The sequence below is a fragment of the Cygnus atratus genome, chromosome Z (genome assembly GCF_013377495.2).
Source record: "Cygnus atratus isolate AKBS03 ecotype Queensland, Australia chromosome Z, CAtr_DNAZoo_HiC_assembly, whole genome shotgun sequence".
NCBI lineage: Eukaryota > Metazoa > Chordata > Aves > Anseriformes > Anatidae > Cygnus > Cygnus atratus.
The window spans coordinates 82,380,836-82,402,032 of record NC_066396.1 but is presented as its reverse complement, the minus strand read 5'-3'; the positions used below and the strand labels follow the sequence as shown (position 1 = coordinate 82,402,032).

The 21,197-nt window shown below is 39.0% G+C and overlaps 1 protein-coding gene across 12 annotated transcripts in view; it reads left to right on the top strand.

The window, feature by feature from the left end:
• Positions 1-21,197, top strand: part of FAM172A (family with sequence similarity 172 member A) — a 258,669-nt gene that overhangs the window by 189,234 nt on the left and 48,238 nt on the right. For 8 of the 12 annotated variants that reach the window (XM_035568052.2, XM_035568056.2, XM_035568054.2 and 5 more), the window contains one exon: positions 1,350-1,434. In XM_035568052.2, coding sequence (XP_035423945.1) covers positions 1,350-1,434 — 85 coding nt within the window. Of the gene's footprint in view, positions 1-1,349; positions 1,435-8,281; positions 8,365-8,424; positions 8,489-8,548; positions 8,689-19,492; positions 19,528-21,197 lie in introns of those variants that run through there. The other 4 variants (XM_035568060.2, XM_035568051.2, XM_050716215.1 and 1 more) reach the window with 4 other exon arrangements.

Here is a 21,197-nt window from a genome sequence, read left to right as displayed (position 1 = left end):
CAAAAATCTGCCATGCTTTGTGAACTTCACTTTCTAATCTCATACAGCAACCCTTCCTTTATGCTGTTCCTGCTCTCCCTGGTCCCAGAGCAGTAGGGTTGCCTTGACAAATCTATTCAAAAGCCATTCCTCGGCCTTTATTGGTGGGGACTGAAGCCTTTGAAATTCTCTCCTCACTGCAACACAGCTGACATCTTCTTCCAGACAGAATGAATTAAGGAAATACAATAAGACACTTGATCTACCAGTCAAGGATCTTTCCACACTGAGGACGGACTCCATGGTGCACAACTAGGGCAGCAAGCATCTACAAATACACAATACATGCTTGTTTACCAGAATAGCAATCATCCATTTTTACAATCGTGATTGATGGGATGATTTTTTAGAAATCTGTCTGAAAATTCATTGGCTCTTTCCCAAAAAAAAGTTGTGTTTTTTTTTTTTCTTTAATGAAGTTAATCACTTTTGAGAAAGGCGGAACTCAGATTTGTAAGAAGGAATCCATGTAGATCATTGTAGTTTGGCAGGACATCCTATTAAAAATGTACTAACCTTTATAACTGAATCTTCAGTTCAATGTATTTGGTGTAGTTTCAGCATATTTTATTAGAGGTGTATTATTTAATACTTTAATTCATAGACTCCTCTGAATAAATATCATTTGGATCAAAACATTTAAAAACTTACTGGTAAATTCATCACACTCAGAGGTCCAAGAGTGAAAGCAAATGTAAATGTTTCCTGAACATAATCCCCCAAAGACCAGTATTTACATTTTTAAGCGTTCATGCCAATTCATTGCAGTTATATATTTCCAACTATTTGTATATTAATCTATCTTAATGGCTTCTGCTTAACTCTAATCTCTTGGTTTGGAATTTCACAGACTTCTCTCCACAGCATACTCCATCAAAACACCCTTAAAATTCTGACTTCTTGCGACTTCTGAAGCCAGCAGTTCAGTTTTTATATAAATACCTATTTAACAATTACAAAGAAAAATGGCTTAAAATGTGCAGTGGATTGTTCAGACTCCAGTTGGTCCAAGCACCTACTGAAGGCCACAAGCACTCAAAGTAGTGCTTAAAGACATGCTATTTAAGCACATTATGAATATCCTCCTGATCTTACCCTTTTTACCTTTTTTTTTTTACCTGCTTAGGATGAACCTACAATATTTAAACATTACTTGGCATGACCAAGCTAGTGTAGTTTACCTTCCAGTCCCTGTTGGGACTGCTGTGTAAATTAGAGCATTTTGAAGTGATACCCTTACGTACAAAGCCTGTGTTTATCCTTGCTCTGAGTTTTTGGCTTAGCAGACAATTGCCTGTCTTCTCATGCAGAACTGTTTTAACTGGGTGTCCAGCTCCGAACCGCTGGATACAGCCGTGGAGTCAATGCTGCCTGACTGCCCCCGGGTCTCCGCAGGTAGGTCGCTTTGTGTGCAGGCGGTGGATGTAGCCGTTTGTGCCCAGGGGTGGCTTGGTCATTTAAAAATACATTTGTTTTTGAGTGTATTTTAACCCTTCAACAGCAAGATATGGTTGGAAGCAGATGGCTGACTGAATACTGCACCTTTATACAGTCCACTTAATTTTTTGTCTTTCGTAGGATTTTCATTTTCCTGTCTCTATATATTTTTCTAATCTTCTTTTCTCTTTTGGTTTAATTAATCGATGACTTATAGATAGAAGCTTACAAAAAATAATAGTGATGATGAAAACTGGGAAATTTCTTATATGCCCTTGAATAAACATCTAACTTTATGTAGGCAAGAAGAATTAATGCAAGGTACACATAAGTGAAGCAGAACACTTCCCTGAGTCCTGATCAATGGAAGTCTAGTTCGTATAGCAAATTATTTACAGTGTCCAAGACAATGTGAGATTTCTCTTGTTTGGGAAGTATTCAGCTATACTTTCTCATTAATGAATCATAAATCGTAAGAAGCACATGAAATAATATACAGAGACTTTTGTTAACGTGTAATAATTCCAGAAGGTGGGTGTAATTGTCAGTGTAACAGGAAAATCTCAAATCTACATAGGAAAGTAATCTAAAATACATAAAGCTGTTACTGAGCATGTTTGATTGCTCATGTTTGATTATCAGATTTCTTAAAAGCCATAGGTAAGGTATTTCTGTAGAATACAAAATCAGGTTCAAAGGAACACACTGCCTATACAATATTAATTTAAAAGCTGTAGCACTGTTTGACCTTGCTCTGTGAGACACAGTTGTTCATTTGACAAGTTAGAGATCTGTATCTGTCTAGATATGTGAGGTTGTTAATGAGACCTCACATTGCAGATGAAATTTAGTTTACTGCAGGTTACTTTGAAGGCTTAAAAAGTTTAGCCATACTTTGTTTGAGAGCTCACAACAACCAGAGACCTGTAATCACATTTTTACTGTGAGCTGAGATCTAACCATGCAGATCATCAGCTCTGTACAGACACAGTGCAATAACATTGACATTGCTCTTTAGTGCTTAGGGAGATGAAATATTACTAAAATTTTCATAGATTCAACATTCATTTACCAACTTTTTACTCCTTTATGGAAGACTACTGCAATTTAAAAGAAAAATATTGTTCAGTAGCAGAATTCCTTAAAACAGAATTAACTTTCAATCTTTGACATGTGTGTAGCTATTGTGGAAGGCAGCATGTTATAGAGGTCATTTTAGTCAGGTAAATGAGTGCTTGGATAGCAACTAGTCAGTGTTTATAGTGCACTTGCCAATACTGAAAATCGACCATTTGAGCTTCTCCTCTCTTCCTTTTTATTCTTTCTATGCAAATAATGTAAAGGGTATTATATAAAAGAAATCCTAAATGTTATTTAAAAACTGACACTTCAATAAGGGTATGAATAAGTCTTAATTTTACATTTCTGTTGAGGAAGGGTCATAGTGGGCATAATGTTTATACTCAATGAAGTTAAGATACACTGAAGTTGCTGGCAGAAGAATTAATTTGAATGAGGTAGTATTTCAGCAAGTAAAAATTATAAAAGAGTAAGTTGGCTATTTGTATTTTTTCATGCATGCAAACAGTGCTACTAGATTAAGATCACTGATGTTTTCGATGTTTTCATAAGAGATTTTGAACAATGATTTAAATGGAAGCTTACTATTTCCAGCTCGGTTCTTAAAAGGACAGTTTTAAATAGTATAGCTTTATGTGACTACTGCTGAATTATCAGTTTGCTCATATGTTTCATTCATATTTCTTTCTATATATGGACAACTCTAAGACATCTACAGAGGAACAACTGAATAATTCCTACAGTGTGTTTATATGAGCAATGGTGAAAGCCTGCATTAGGGCAATTTGTAATAATTTTATGAAATGCTACTAGATTTAGGAGCACTAGTATCTAATGTGATTTTATTTCAGTGATTTCCTGAGAACTGCAGTACTGAAATAGCCCACACTCAAATACTGGCAGCATTGCCCTTGGTATTTAGATGAATAACAGTCAGAGCAGTCACAGCAATGAGAGGAGATTTTTTTTTAAAATAAATCTACAGCAGAGGGAAGATTTAGTTCTCTTTTCTGCTTGAAACCCTCTTCTTTATTTGTGTTTAAACTTAGAAGTAAGTTCAGGAATATCTGTCTCTTGGGCGTATCTCATGAGCCAACTTTTTCATAAAGGGTCTGATATTCAGCCAGCCAGCATATTGGGATTTACAGGCAACCCCAGTTTGTTTGTGAGCAGTGTATACTTCATATTACATCACATTTACTTGCTTGTATTTTCCTTACAAATCACCGGAGAGAAATAAATGGCCATCAAACTGGAAAAACAACTCTTATTTCCAGATAGAGTTGTTCAAGCTTTTGATTAGAATATTATTAAGTAATTAAAATGTTTGCCATAATTCATTCATGTCTTACTCACTTACAAAGAGGAATTAATACACTTTAATAATTAAACAGTGTGGGCGTGAGAACAACAGTGATACAGAGAGAGCAATCCGTAATAAATCCATTCTGTTTCTTTGTGGCTAGAGGTGGGGTACTGTGGGGGTCTTTATGGTCTTTTCTCCATATTTCAAGGATTTTGTTACATGCTGGTGTCATAGCATAAGGTCTTTCTGTGGCAGGTTGTTATCACGTTGAAGGGATAATCTTCTAAAAACTGCCATGTAACCCAGATGTGCTATTTGGTGTATGTATAAAAGTATCAATCTCCTACCTTATTCACTTTCAGCCCTCATTAAGGACCTCTGTTAGACTTGAGGTCGTCTTCCTCTTCAGTCCTTATCCGCCTTCCTAATGAAGTAAAACCAGAAGACCTCTCTTCTGTCTTGGGAGAGATGGATCCATTTCCTATATATCCAAAGACATAAGAAAACGTAGGGTGGAGAGAGCTGAAGGCTTTAGAAGCAGTCTATACATTAAAAACCATCACATAAAACAGAGTGGCAGTAGGAGTCGTAGAAGTTGGAGGTGAACTTGTAATTTGATTCAGAAAATGGGACAGAAGTTTTACAGACAGGCTGTATCATGTTAATGCTAGTCATAGTTGTAGCTCTCTTTACGTCTCCGAGACCTTACAACATTTCTCCTATTTCCAAAGCAGGAAGTTCACAAGCCCTTTGGGAAGCCATCCTAGCAGAGCAGGTGCTGGGTAGGAACTGCTGAAAGTGACGGTGGGAGAAAGTAAATTTAGGGGTCCATGTCTGTCTCTATGCAATTCAGGAATTAAGTTACTTTTATTTCAAGATAGTGTTCTGAACATTAGCTCAGGAAAGGTAGCATGGGAAAGTTTGTCAGGTAAGCGTGGCCTTTGTTTTCCTGAATACTGTAATTTTGGGGTGTCTTATGAGGAGCTCCTAAGTCTTTGCACAGGATACCATCCTTAGCTGATACATTTCTACCAGTGAAAGCTTTTTATTTAGGAGATTAAACTTTGCAGTATTTTGCCAAAGTGGATATGCACCAACACTCATTTACATAATCAAATAAAAAGAAGTTACTGTAACATTAGTAAAATGAATTGCTTAATCAAATGCTTTTAAAGCCTTTCTAGTTGACCCCCCAAATCACTAGTTATTCTTTTAACAGTTGCAGCCAATGTAGTTAAAACATTGTAAAATAAGGAAATTATAACATCAAAAGACAAACAAGATGACACAATGGAATGAAACGTTGACAGTAATCAAGAAAAGCTCTATTCACAGATGAGCCTAGGCTTGAATATATGCCTCTTTATTAAGGAAAAAAGTGCAAGACTGAATCCACACAGCTGAATGAAGTGAAATCAGGCTGGTTACAGGAAAAAGAAAAAAAAATAATAATTTTGGGGAACAGGTGTGACCCTTGCTGGTGGTGCTGGTGACCAACTGTAAACCATGGAGTAGTATTTTGAGGGAGTCCTCAGATAATATTTACTGGTGTCAAACATAAAGCTTGAATTGTATGTTGTATAAAACCTTTAATTTCACTTAGGTGAGACAAGCACAACCTTTTTTACTTTGAATTCCAAAAAAAAAAAATCATTAGTATTATTTCTAACAGGCTGCAGCAGGTGTTTGACTTCCTTTACAGATCAATAAATAGAAGGAAAAAAAAAGTGGCTTACCAGAATGATGGAATGGTTGGGGTTGGAAGGGACCTCTGAAGGTCGTGTGGCTTAATCCCCTTCTCAAGAAGGGCCACCTAGAATATGTCCAGCCTTCCATAAGATCCACTGCATGTTAATAAAGGAGCCATGGTCATAATAATTAAAATGCACATAATGTTGTGGAGTTTTTACTGGTATTGCTTTTGTTGGTATTATTATATTTACTTGCCCTGTAACTGCCATGATACCAGAATATGAACTCAGTCTCAGTAAACTGAGCAGACCCAGAGCTGCTGTTCCAGACTTTTGGCATCTAAACTCACCTGTCCCACCAAGGAGGTGACGTAGTTGTTTTTATGGAGCTTGTCCCAACAAGGAGCAGGGGTGTCATCTGCTGAGCCTTGCAGCATAACCACAGCCAGAAGCATTCCTGCGTGTGTTAAACACGTCCTATGTACTTTTTTTTTTGGGGGGGGGAGGGATTGGAGATTTTTCTGTATGTGCATAAGAGACTCGCAGTTCAAAACAAATGAAAGATGAGATTCTGCAGAGCTCACTGAAAAACAGGGAAAAGCTTGTTACCTGCTGTTTTTGAGTCCTTGGCATAGCTTGATTTAATATCCAGACAAGAATATGCTACTAAACAGTCCCCTGGAGACTGCTGCTTTGTGATAAGTAATAGGATAGCATCAATAATCCTTCCATGGGGCTACAGTAAATTTAAGTAAAGTTATTCTGGACTGTTAGATCTGCTTAAAAGCACTGATCCAAGAAACTGAATGCATGACTTGCACAGCGAGCTGTCCTGTGGAAGAGCAGACCTGCAGCCCAGCTGTCAGGTAAAACCTGTGTGGCAAACCTGGTGTCGATAGCAGTGAAGCCAAGAATCATCCCTTTGGCTGCAGAGGTGCAGAGGCTTTGTCTAACAGGTGGCTTTTGCATGCTGTTGTGGAAGTTCAGTGTTTCTGCAGAAAGGCCACACCAGCTGCAGGGGCACCCCGTGCCAAGCAGACCCTGGGGTTCAGGCAGAAGGTCCTCCTGCTCTGCAGCACTGCAGGGTCTGTGCTCGGGGAATTATGTGGTTCATGACAGCCACAGTGAGGACAACCACAGTTTGCTTTTCTCTGCTTTTTTATTCCCAGCCTTACTTGTATCCCACTAAACTGCCATCCTTAAACATTTATGAATCTTGCTCATAGCAAACAAGGCAGAAGCAACCATAAAGTATGTTAAGCACTGAGACAATGCCCTAGCTCATCCCCCTCTTTTTAGCCTGTTTTACCAATGCTTCTGATTTTTCATTCTTTAATCAATTTGATGAAAACTTTTCTGGACTATTTTCTGATATTAGTATTTTGTGACCAGTGATCTGTGTCCAATAGTTTAAGAAGTACACACACACACATACCACGCACATTTCAAAATAAGGCAGATTAGGCAATTTAGCTGTTGTGCTAAAAATGTTATTTTTGCATTCACAAGTCATTCATGGAGATTAAGATTACAGTAATCAGTGTTTACTGTAAACCTCTTTACATTTTATGTCTTCGTGTTCATGTAGTTCTGCCAATAAAAGCTTTTCACTTAAAAGATTAAACACTACAGTGCTCTGTCAAAGTGGCAGGCTCCTATATTTATGTACGTGTCAATTTGTTTTAAGGTATTTGTAACTTTAATAGCACAGGCTGAGAAATACAGGAATCTGCAGCATGAAGGTAGCTCTGTAGCCTGCTGTGAGCATCCTTCCATGCTGGAAGGGCTGGTCCTGCACTCCCATTTCTGCCACTGTACATCAGGGATTGGAAATTATTACAGACACTTTGAAGCATCAGCCTGTCTCAGGACCAGCTCTGGCAGGTGCTGCACATGTGCACTAAGTCCAACTTCAGATAATGTCTTCTTAGTGCAGAAGTAAGTAGCTTTTTCCCTGCTCCTGATTCTTCAAAGGAACTCTGCTCTTAGTCTCCTGCTCAGCCTCAGGTGTTTCAGGCGGCTTTTTGTTTCATGTGTGATACCTAGATGGTTGTGAGCTTGTATGTTGTGTTTTGAGTTTTAGCTTCGCAGTGCTTTGGAAAGGACAAAATCTGTAAAGACCTGTTGAATGGTATTTCAGTTTCTGTTCCAGAACTCCAGAGCCTCAAAAGTAGATATGGAAATGTGAATTTGAAAGTGTTGATTTGAACTAGCAGATGTGGCGGCAGTGGGAGAATTCAATTTTATAATTAATTTTTATAATTTCTTCATGAGCAATTAGTTGTTTGATATACCACCAGTACCGTTATTTTTTAGCACACTCATTTTAATGTACTGCTCTACAAAATACTTCAATGTATTTGGGGCTGTGCTGATACTAGAGAAAAAGTCTCATCAAAATTATTCTTGTGCTCAGACACATCTTTTTATCATTGCTTTTTTTTTTTAGAGTACAGTTAACTTAGAGTGATGCATGCTTGCCTTCGACTCCTCAAGGCAGTGTTTGATTGTGATAATGAAGAATAATGTAAATTATTAGAGCCAGATACTTCCTACAAAATATTTAGACTGCCCTGACAATTGCTTCTGATACTATTGAATATGATCTCACCAGTTTTTATATATCGAAGTCTGTCTACGTGCTGGCTGACATCTTACCCTACAGCACAATTGGAGACTAATGAGTTGAGCTCTTCTTGCTCTGTGCCTCTGCTTCTCCTTTGCCCAGAGAGATGCCAGCCAGCCCAGGTAATGCTGAGCCAGACCTCTGCACGGCTGTGTCGCCAGAGTGCCTAAGCCACGGCTCCTCACCAGCATTTACAGGCATGATGGCAGCACGAGGAATAATGAACATGTTCACTTTTTGAATAGGCAGATGCAGCTGTAATGCAGATTTCCATGTGACAGTTTAGACCGACACTTTAAAGAGACTATGGTAAGTGTAATTAAAAAACAATCTAGCACTGGTTCATTCAGCACTATCTTTTGATTGCAGCAGAAGCTTCCCTAATGCAGTGGCTTGTCACCACATTTCTGCACACAATGCCTTCCCAGGCTCCAAGTGCAAGCAGGAAACCTCATGTCAGATGGTGCACCTTGGTCCTTACTGTGGCGTGGTGAATGTCTATCTTCCACAGGGTGGGTGAGAAGGCTGTTGTCCTTGCTCACTTCATCTCTTCTGGAATATCTACAGACTCCAGTCCAGCCAGAGCAGAACTCTTCACATGGTTCTCAGTGACTTTTGGTTAAGCACTTTGTGGGACTGAGGCTGAGTATTAGCCTTGGCACTCCAAGTTGTTTCCATATGCCATTAGTCATTTTGAAAAGTATTTTCTGTTTTATCCTCAGCACCGCTATTAAGCCAGAACATCTATAGAGATGGGATCTGGTATATCACTGTGATCCCAAAAGCTGTAATTCTGCCAATCCTCAGAGCCTGTAAGGAGGTATTTGGACCCCTGAGGGACATAATATGAAATTCAGTGGCAACACTTATATTTGCATTGCAATAATATATAAAAGATCATTTACATTTCAGCTTGCATTTTCTGTTCAAATCCAAATTTACAGATTTTGGTAGAATTTGTAGAAATGTTCTCTTTCACTTTTGATCTTTTTTCATAAGTGCATATAGTTTAGGTCAGGAAGGACATTTCAATTACTTGTTCTCCACTCATATGCAGCTCTTTATATTTTGAGCAGATGTTGTTATGCTGAAATAAAAACTTCCATTTGGTCAAAGTGTGTCTTCCCAAAAGTGATTCAGCTCTGGCTAGAAGGATTCAAGAGATGGGGAATCCATTGCTTCCTTTTATAATTTTTCAAACATTTAACAGGAGTGGCTCATTTCTGGTTTGATTTTCTCTGGTTTCAGATTCCAGCCATTAGTTCTTGCTGTGCCTTTTTCTACTAAGTTAAAGAGCCATTGAGTACATTTGCTTTCTTGCCAAGTGAATTAGATACTGGAATCAAATCAACATTCAATTTTCTTCTGAGAAACAGAATACATGGAATTCTTTAAGTCTCACTGCAGTTAACTGGAGTTAATTTCTCCAGGTTTCAAGTGCTTTAATACATTTTTCTGTGGCGTCGTCAGTCTTTCAACATCCTTTCTTTGAAACAGACTTGCATCTCACTAATGCAATATACAGACTTCAAATCTTCACTACCTGCTTTTCTCCTGTCTCATCTGCCAAGGGTCACGTTTGACCCCTTTATCACCATACCGTAGAGAGACTGTGTAGGAGAAGCTTGTTTAGCAGCTCTCGGTATCCTTTCTGTAACTGCAGCTCTTTATCTTCGTTCTGAGGTAGTGTTATGCAGCACTGCATGTAGCTTTAAAAAGGAAAACAAACAGATGAATACACATTTAAAAAAATAAATAAATAAATAAAAAGGACCAAAAGGATGCAGACCTTCTTGTTAATATTCATTCTGCCAATCTTCACATTCGCACAAGTTTTACCACCAGTGAATTTACATTTACTTCCTGTGTTGTTGAATAGCCTTAGGACACTCCGTCAGTAACATCTCTATTCAATAGCAGTTTCTCCCTGACAACTACATTTGTAGATTACTTAGTCTGCAAGTTCCTAGAAATATTGAGTTATATTGATTTTTAACATGCTTTTCCAAGTAAACAGGAATTCTACAATTGTGCCATTTGTCCCCTTATGAATTTATGAAACATTGATCAGTTTCTGCCTAATTTGAAGTTTTAGTTGTAATTAAGTTGCTCTGAGTTTACTGCTAACAGTAGACAGCATAGAAGAAGAAATGAGAAAAGTGTCTTCCTCATAAAAGGAAGACTTTCCAACGTCTCCTTTGAAAGATGAGGTAGAGTAACTCAGGTGATATACATGGTGCCTGGAAACAAACAACTAGCAAAGAAGCAGTCACAGCCAGTCAACTGTAGCAGGTATGTGGCTCCAATATAATGACAGGATATAGGGTCTTTTTTTCCAGAGTTTTAAGGGGAAACCTGAGAAAAGCAGCAGGTAGTCACTGGAAAGAAAAGGAAGACAAAGGGCTTTCCAAAAATGCATAGGAAACTTGGCATAATTTGTTCAGCTGCTCAGAATATTCTGGAGGAATAAGTCAAATGCCTGGAAAAAAAAAATCAGTATACTTCATTTGCATATAAGTCCTTACCAGCTAAGCATGTTAATTCATTAAAGATGAACTGAGTTTGTTACAGACTTACTTGCCAGTAAGTTTACGTTGTCTTTAATTAATTACATTCTTTTATCTCAATTCTTCATTAGTAGTCTCCAATATCACAGTTCTGAAAGGGATTTTTAACATGGATCAGCTTCATCCCCCATCCCAAGGCAAGATCAAACATTCTTACATCATTTCCTGGCAGATGCTCATCTAACTGGTTCTTTCCTTTGTGCTCTGTGATGCCACATCCTTCTTGGGAAGTCTTTTCCAAAATTCCAGGTTTAGATCCCCCTATCTTCCTTGTTGCAAACATACAAGTTCAGGAACATGTGGGTAAGCAATGGTTACCCACCAGAATACATCAGACAGTTGGATAGAGTGGTAAGCACTGAGAATAATTAGAAGTCTAGAGCAGATGGTTTGCAATGAAAGTTTGAATGAATTGGGATTGTTTCGCCTAAAGAAGGCTGGTTTTGCTGGGAAGAAAAGCAACAGAGAAAGAGAGAAATGTAAAATGTCGTAATAAAAAAGTGGGAAGAGCTGATTCTTCATGTCCACAGTATCTAAAGCAGGGATTTATGGAACTATATATCCATTTCTCCTTTATTTTTCTTGATATTTATGTCAAGCTAACTGTGCAGATAGTCTTTTCTGAAAGTTGGATTGAGATTTCTCCCATCTCCTTTAATTTCTCTGATATTTTAAGTTTCATTCAAAATGAACTTTGGTAACCAGTTAGCTTTTTATGACTCTTGAATACAAACTGCAAGTCTGCCAAGTTACAAATATTTATCCCTAGGAAGATATTGATGAATTGAAATAGAATAAACTTCACCAAAAACCTGCCTTTTTTTTTTTTCCAAATAGATAATAGAAACATATATTGAACAATTTCATACTTTCTTCTGTGTTATTTACAGTTTCACCATCTCCATCTGAAGATCAACATGTTTGCTATGGATTGCATTTGCTGCTTGTATATTAAAAAAAAAAAAAAAAAAAAAAGTTCCTCATTGTGCTGTTTGCCAGTCATAGATTGTTTTTGCTTTGATAACTTTAGCTTTCCTTAACATCTTTTCATACCGACAACAAGCTATTACCACCTTTTTTCTATACCTAACGATTGACTTCACTTTTTCATTGAACCAGAAGGACTAAAGCTCTGCAGGTTTTTTGGTTTTGTTTTGTCTTTGTCATGCAACAAACTTTTTTTAAGATATCAGTCATTCTTTTATGTTGAAATATCTCATCTTGAATAAATCTGCCAGTATTTTTCCTACCTTGAGGAAAATAGCCATTTGAAGCTTGCGTGTTGCTGGCGTGTTGCTGGCTGAGACTTCTCTGTTCAATCGGACTGAATGTAATCAGGTCAGGTTCACTGTCCCCAGGCAGCCCAATTCCAGCCCAGTGATTTCATTCATTTTTATCTGTCACAACACTGTCCAAAATGGTAAATTCATGGAAAGCATTATAACTTTTGGTGTTAGAAAATTACCATTCCTTAATTTTAGGAACTCTTAATTTTGATGTAGAACTGGCCAGAAGACACCGACAGTATTTACCTCTCAAACTGATGTATTCCAGGGTAAGGAGAATTTCCATGCACTGCAGTTGCTTCCTTGAGAAGAAACTTATTCTGTTCTCTGGTTTGCTAAGGTCACAAACCTCCCTACCATCATCTCCTCTTGGGCATTTTTGGCACACTGGCATGCATCCATCAAAGACTCACATTCAGATTTATTGCTGTCGTTGGAATAAGTAATGGGGTTTTTAGAACAGGGTGCCACGTCCTCACCACTTTTATTCACTTGGATCACTGTAAATAGGTAATAAACAGACATTTTAATATTTCAGGCATACAAATTATCTTAACAGCTGTCAGTAATGCCAATTATAACAAATTCCTGCTCATTGCTGTGATTGGACAACAAACAAGAATTGGAGAAACTTCTAGCAGTGGCATAGAATTGATTTTAACATTGTCTTTCTTTTTCTTTGCCACATAAATTAAATTTATTTGCAACACATGGAGGTTAAATTTGTATCATATTTGCCTTCTTAGCACCCTGCCCTCAAATTGCTAATTTAACAGTTTTCTGGCTGCTCCAAGTATCTCTCAGCTGAGAAGATTAGTTTCCCAACCTGTGAAATAACCAAAAGATGAGAAACATGGAGCTCTGTGATGCCATTTTTAGAGGCCCTTTTCACAGTATATTTGCACTTTAAACTTTCTCCTATCAAGGAACATGCCTATATTTGAAAGGCCCAATTTTCTTTTGGGAGGACTTGTCATTTTTTGCTAACCAGTGCCAGCAACTAATCTCATCATGTTAATGCACAGGGACAGTTAAGTGACTTGTTTTAAATGCATTGTGATTGTTATCTATTTATTAAAAGCAAAAGCAAACAACTGCTTATAACTAACGTTCAGATGTTGATTGTTTGCACAAGTAGTTTTAAGTACAAGGCTAACTGAAGCAGACATTACATTCTTATGTTATGACATAAAAACCCTGCTCTGTGTGACAATTGTTTGTGTATTAAAAAATATGTATTTTTTCCAGGAAATACTTTATTCTGGTGAGCCAAATTTGCTTAATAAGATTTTTTAAATTATATCCCAATTTTTATATTAAAAAGGGAGTAAGGTTTTTTCCCCACATTAATCCTTTTTTTTTTTTAGGTAAGTTTAGAAGACATACCTACAACACCTTGATAGAGAAATAATCCACACATTTAATAGAGTAAGACATTTTAGATTTTCATTATTGCTGCTCTGAGTACAGTAGTCAATTTGAAGGCAAACGTCGTGTACTTCTCAACAAATGCTAGTAAGTGCCCATCACTACTTTTAAGGGCAGGAAAATGCACTTCTTTTTGTTAGTTTAATTTCTGTGCAAATGAGACATTGTATATTTAAATTCTTACTACTTTATCTGATATTTTTATGTTAACATCATTTGAAATGATAAGTTTTAAATCATTACATGCACATATAAAGCTTTTATTCCATGTAAATAAAACCCACATATGTTTGCAATCTGAGATACGATTTTTTTACCCTTAGATATTTGCATGAGGAACTGTTTGAGTCCCACTGAGAGCTTCCACATCTGATGAGGGCAGACCTTAGCTTTGCTAGGCAGAACAAGTTATTTTTATGTCTGCATGTGTCATTTCCTTCTTTGTCTCCAAATGGTCAGTGCTTTTATGTCGGTGTTTAAACAATATACTGAATTGAGTGTTGAACTCAGAGGTGCTTCTGTGGTGTTTGAATGCTCATGCTGGGCAGAAGACAGAGCAGCCCAGCCCTGCCAGAAGGTGCCAGCGCAGTGGCTGGTCCATCCGATGCGTGTGCTTTCCTGATACAGCCACACCTATGGGGAATGTGTACTAAACTCAAAACACTTGTTTCCTAACAACTGGCGTCACTTTGCAATGCTAGGATAAATGAACTTCAAGGACTCACTGTTACCCTCTGTTAGATTAAAATATTTGTTATTTGAGGTGTATGGGGACGAAGTTGTAGACAACCTCTTATGCAGCTTGGCCCATTTAGTGAAATGTTTTCTATTCCCTTTTCAGTATTTCTCCATAATATCAAGCACAGATAGGATAACAGTTGAAGATTTCCTAAAGCAGTACTGTGCCGGAGTCTAACACTAATGCATGTAAGAGCTGCAAGGTACAATTTGTTTTATTTCAAGAGTGCTCCAGACGTTTATGATTTTGACAGTTTCCTGCTACTGACTACAGAACTTAAACTCTTCTGTTAGGTACAGCTTACAAATTCAGCATAGCTTATGAATCTTACAAATTTCTTTTGACTGCTAGGGACCTGACTCAGCTGCCATTAAAACCAAAGGAGAAAGATTCCCAGTGGTTTTGGTGGGTCTCACATCCGTCCTTTTGTCTCTGGAGACCACTACTATAACCAAATGCTGAGTGTAAATTAAAGACAAATATTCAAGTGTATTTTTTTCCTTCTTGTAATAGCTTTGGATGAAATTTATTAACTATTTGCTTTATGCTTTGTCTGTTGTAATTCTCTCTGTCAGCCTCAAAGCACACATCTCCTGTCCTCCAGGAAAGCATAAGTGTTCCACAAAGATCTGCGTTAGTATGCAGAGGACAGGGTTCAAGCTTCAGGGGCCTGGGAGCTGAAAAAGCACTAAACAGTCTGTCAGCTGAAAATTGGTCACTTCAATTAGCGAGTCCATGCAAATCAATTACTTTTACCTGCGTCTTGTAAATGCATTGTCCTTTCTGAGAAGGTAAATCTGGGGATGGAAGAGCCTTATGGCTGGAGAGGCAGATTTTTGCTGGATCGAGCAGTGGGGTGTCAGGCCATCTTACAGCCAACTCTGGCACAGCCTCAGCTCTTGCCTTGTGCTGCTGCTGTCCATGGGACTGGCTGTGCTTGCAGCCATCGGTCCCCACCATAGGGTTGTGGTGCAGCACCTGGGAGCAGCTGCGCTGTCTCTGGCATCTGCCTGGACAGGATACCTTTGCAGAGAAGGCAAAGAAAGAGGTTAGGTGAGAAGAGATGTGCTGCGCTATTTTTTGTTGATGACTCTAAAGGAGTCAGGGACAGACAGAAGAACTGCCCAAGACACTGGTTTTCATACTTACTTCCCTCTGGGCAAGGACAAAGTGAAGAGAAACCATGAACCATGTGGAGGAGAGCCCGGAGGAGATGGTGCCAAATTGCAGTGTGATTTCCCACCAGCTGGATGCCGTGGGTTGCTCTCTTTGAGCCAACCCAGCAAGAGCATGCTCTAAGCAGAGAGATCAGCTGCAAATTGTGCATTAGTAAGTATGAGGTGCACGTATGTGAGCTTGGGAAGATCAGTCCCTATATCTCCCTATATCCTTGTATCTTTGTTCCAGGATAGCTCAGGGCTCAGTAAAGAAGTCAGGATCTTTTCTATTATTCTGCGTGCTGATCATAAAGCTTATGTTTTATTAAATGTTCAGAAATCCAGATTAAATCATATTTGAGCATTTATATCACTTCCTGTCAGACTTTCATTTTGCTTTCTGAGCGCTCTGCTACTAGCTAATGCAAGGAAGTCCTAATTTCTCCTCATCTGTGTCTTCATTAAAACTACATTTTTATTTCTATCTCTTTAAAGGTGTATTCACAGCTGAGAGTTTGCACCCGCAGACAAATTATGTTATCTTGGTAACAGAGTTCCCAGCAATTGCAGGTAGATTGATTTGTCATCATGCAAAGCTTTTATCTACCATGTAAAAAATATTCCTCGTATAAATGAGGAAATAGAAATTGATTTTGAATAGCTATTCTTTCCACACACAGGCTCTTTTGTTATACATTTTGTTAATTCTGGTATGATTTTTATACACTACATCTTTTTTTCTGAACTTTTCTTCTGATTTAGTGCCTGACTTTGTTTAATGCTACTAAATGATTTACTGAAGCTTTGCAAGTGATACTTCAGCTGCCAGAGAGACTCTGAGCTGATTGCTGTCCCCAGATATGATACAATATTGTGTTAGCATTAATATGGATATTGATGCAAAATCAATGCAAATAGACTCCACATCTAATCCCACACTCCCTCACTCAAGCTTACTGGCAGCAACACTAAGTTACTTCTTTGATTTCAGTGCTGAATATGCAGTATTTATGAGGGGTTGCACTTTACATCCTTATTTTGGTAATCATTATGCCAGCACACATTACAACTGTTCTTAGAATTAAATCTGTTTCAGCACTTTTGTCAGACCCCACTTAGACTAACCCAAGTTTGGGGCTAGGCTTTTATTTAGCTTACAATTTCTCTTGCAAAATGTTGTGTCTGCTTCTTGAACGTGCAAAACATGTTGAAGTTACTAACATCTTAAAGTTCATTACCTGCAACAGGCGATGCAGCCCACTGTTTGAAAGGGGCAAGTGCCTGTGACATGCACAGCTCTGTTCGGCTGGAGGTCACTGTTCCACACATAGCCCTCCTGCGGATGGTCTGCAAAAAGTGCCTGGCTCCAGTGCACTATTAGGCTGTAATTAGTGTAACTAACAACTAATATGAAAGAGCAGAATAGAGGTAACCACAAGACTTCAAAGGTCTTAACAGGTTAGGGTTGGAGGGCAGTCTATCCCCTTGCTTAATCTGTTGCCATATCTTCTGAGATTTGTTGAAATCTTCACTGACCTCTAACCTTGACGTGTTGCTCTCCCATAATTTACCAGTCACATGCCATTTTCTTTATTTCTGTCCATTTGGACAGACATGGGTGTTGGTGAATGGTGTCTCCCCTTTCTGTTCAGATATAAATGTGCACAGGTAAAGAGCTTTTCGTTGTAGGACGGGGATTGTGGTTTAAACCTTTGATGTTCTTGCCCTGATAGTTTTGGACTCATTGGAAATGGTTGTTTTGCTGCACTTTGGCATGTAGTTGGTAGATGACATTTGACATGTAGAGTAGGATCAGGCTTAAAATCTAGTTATTAAAATAAATTTGATATCGTACAACTATTTTCAAAAGATGCTAAATATTCAAAAGATGCTTTTATGAGTTGATTTTTTAAATCTAATTGGCCAGGGATAGTTTTGTTTATATTTTCAATAAAAATGAATGCTCTCATTGCTTGAGTGTCCAACTCAAGGACAATTTATATCATGGGAAAAATCAGTAAATGTTCTTCCACAGCCCCCCTGGAGGCTGCTGTCCACCTCCTCCCGTGCCACCATCCTGCTCTGCGGTTCCTCGCTGTGGCTGAGCACGATGGCTGCAGCGAAGAAAGTACTCAAAGTTCATTGACAAAACAGCATGCAGCCAGCTACTCACCTGGACCAGACTGAGCATGTGTTTAATCATCTTTTTAACTGATTAATATACTTTAAGAGTGACCGAGAGGCAGTGAGAGCAGCCCAATGTTAGATTTAAAGTTCACTAGGAGAAAAAAATCATTCAAGGATTTCACAAGCAATGACACTTGGATGGTATTTGGGAAATCTTTTTCTTTAAAGACTATCTTGCGATTAACTATGGGAGCAGTACATCAAAGCTGCACTGACTTCAAAGCTCAGAACCTCTTACGGCTTCCAGCTATTACTAAAACCTACCACTTCACCCTGCCAGCAGCTCATCTCAGCAAGTTACACCCATCTACTTCCTGCCTCCTTGTTTTGGGAAGGAAAAAAAAAAAAAAAACTTGTAAATTAAATATAGCTGTTCACAGTGAAGCAATGTCAAAGTCAGGGGAAAAAAGCAAATGGAGGCATTAAGATGTTAAAGATCTAGTACAAACTCAGCAGTGATTTGCATATGCATAGGCTCATTTGGCCAGCTCTAATGAAGCTGTCTGTGTGGAGGAAGTTTCCTGACCGTGTTGCAACCCCCCATAAAAACCCCCGAGTGAAGTGAGCAAGCTGTGTAGGCCATTATTTAGATCCAGATGTTAGCTATCAAACCAGGAGCCCTGTATCGGAGTCTTGACGGATGGACAAAGTCTGCACTGTTGGTGGCTTGGCACAGGCAGAACCGCCTTGGGACACCAGTACCATCTTCGCTTCAGCATCGCATATCTCGAGGTTGGCTCTCATCCGTGCTCTGTAGTGTCCTCTGATTTGCAAAGGGGCATACGTTCACATACATCCGTACACTACACCTGAAACAGTCTGTAGGTATTGGGCAGTGATCGCCATTCATTGCCACAAAATTATCAATTCTCCTGCATTATCAGGGGAGATTGCGGAAGTAAAGTTTGCATATTTGATATTTTTGGAGTCCCTGAAAGAATTCATTTGTAATAGTGTGGGACTATGTTACATTCTCTGAACTGATAAAAGAAGGCTAAAATGTACTGAAATCGTAATTTATTGCAGTATTAATATTATTCAACACTTAAAATTGTTACATTGTTATTTTCTGATTGGGAGTTTTATGCCTAGGGTTTTTAAAATGGTACATTAATCTCTGAATAAAATTTGTCTTGCAAATGACATATTAATAGAAAGTTAGGAACAAGCACGAGTCTTGGAGTGTGTTTTATATAACAGTTTATATGTTCGGTGCAGATCAATGACATGCTCTCTAGAGCTAAATGCCATTAATCCATTTACAGCCACTCATTGCAATGAAGGGAAATTACCAGTGAAAGAGCTGACAATCTCTCTGCTTCCCTGCCTAGCCTCGCATTTTGGAAACGCCCCCGCTGTCTTTGCGAGGGTTTTGAGACATCCCCGTTGTCTTGCTGCTGCTGGCAAAGAGGCCTTCAGCCACCGCCATCAGGCCTACAGGGCGCCATCGGCCATCAGGCCCTGCGGCGTCCCCAGGGCCTGTGGAGGAGCCGCCATGCGGTGCCGGCCTTGGGCCACGGGTCACGGGGGGTGCAGGGAAGGGGGATAGGGCTCTGACAGCCTGGGGGGGAAGGATTGCTGTCCCCCCCATGTTGCAGAGCTGTACGAGGCAGCAGGGACTCGCTACTAAACCTGACAGAGGCATGGCGAGCGTGTGTTCTGTCTGAAGGGCAGGCCACTGCTTTAGAAGTGTAAAGGCAGGAGGAGGCAATCACAATGCCGTATTATTTGAAGTACGTTGTTACAATAGAGCCAGGTGTGATTCCATGAGTCATGAATTTGTGTATTTCACTGTGTGTTAGATCTTTCATCTTCCTCAAGAATGCCTTTCCCTCAAATATGCTGTAGAGTAGGAACAGCGCAGTCATTTGAAGTTCATTGAAAATATAGGAGGACATCATGTTTCCTGTCCGTATGTTAAACTTGGCATATTGATTTTTTCTGCACAGCTTGCAGCATGGAAATGTGATCTACAGCTATGGCAAGGCAAGCTAACCACATGTGAATTTGTTAAGTACTGCTGGATTAGCAGGAATCATCGGACTGTGCAAGTACAGAGACTTGACTTCTGTAACTGTATTTATGACTAATCAATTAAAATAACAAGTTTTGATTTTATTGGCTGTAAACGAATAAGCACGAATCATCTGCAGAAGCTATTGTTTCACATGCCTGCTTGTTTTCACAGCATAAACGCCCCATAACTTAGACACAGTACCTGAACAGGCAGAGCTGCAGTTGAAGTTGGGGAACAAATATATAGAGATTCAACAAATATAGTTGGCCGCTGTCTTTTATGTTAGTGCATAAAATTCAGAAGAGCATGCTGCATTTTTAACTTGCAGATTTTTTTATCTAAATTTGCCATTATTTTTCTGTATATATTCTTTGCCTGGTTAATCTTTTGTTCCCTTTATGTTCAAAGATACTGAGATTATGGAAGCTACTGGCGCTGCAGTCTGCTTTTAAATGCAGTTACGGTGTAGCCGTGCAGAAAGCACTCTTCTGATGTAAGGCTGGTTTGCTCTTCTCTCTACATTATTAAACCTCCTTAAACTCCTCCATTATACCATTCACCTTGCTTGACTTCAAAGAGTACAGCAGCTGCGTCGCGCGGCTGAGCCGTAACTCTGCCGAGCGCGTTACCTGCGGCTTCTCAGAAATGCTAATGCATTATCTACCATGTTTATGAAGTTTTCTGTTTGCTGTTGGATTTGGGAAACTACTCTCCATCTCTAGAATCAAAACATTAAAAAGTCCAAGACAAAGATCGAAGGTATTTGGGGATTTGAAATAATTGCCCTTCACCTTCAGAAAACAGTTTCTGCCAAAATAAAAATGTAAACCAAACGGTTAATTTCAGGGGAAAGCAAAGCTGGTGCTACCCCCAAATAATCTCCTGAGAGCAGTCTCACCAAGTCACCTACAAAAACAGTATGCACTAATGCCTGGCTTATCGCTTGGAGTTTACTGGCAGGTAATCTGTTCAAAATGTTTGGAATAAGCTAAAACCTGGCTTACTCATCTGATGAAAAAGGTCAAAGCAGAGAAGAAAGTGCCACTGGTTTGTGTTAGGTGACACTGTGCCCTGCTTGTCTAATTTGATTACACAGAGCCACTGAAGCCCCAGGCAAAGCTGATTTTAGCTATAATCAGCTTCTTAACCTTTTGAGAACTAACGTAAACACTACCTACCAGTGGTTAATTATGTTGCTCTGTTACACACAACAAAGTGCAAAGGTAAAAGTGTAGAACTACAGTAGCACATGTTGTGACAAGATCACTCACAGGGATTACAGCTGTCTGTGTTTCATCTGCACTTATTGATTTCTTTCTTAAAAATTAAAAACGGGTTATGAGCAGGGAGCATCAGTTTATCACTCTTAAGCAGTATTGCCCTGTGGTGCTGCTGTCTCACCTTCAATTCCTCCTACATATGGAAGGAGAGACCTACTGTGGGCTGGACTGGTGTGGAGGTGGATTTGTTCATTTCTGATTATTTCAGATTAACTTTGTTTTAATTGTTTATCTGTACTGTATCATACATGTTCCCTTCCTCTATGACGAACATCTTCCAGAAAGTTTTGGAAGCTCTTTTGGCAGATACTCCATATCTGTGTGAGACATCTGTCTCTAGGTGGGATAAATGGGTTG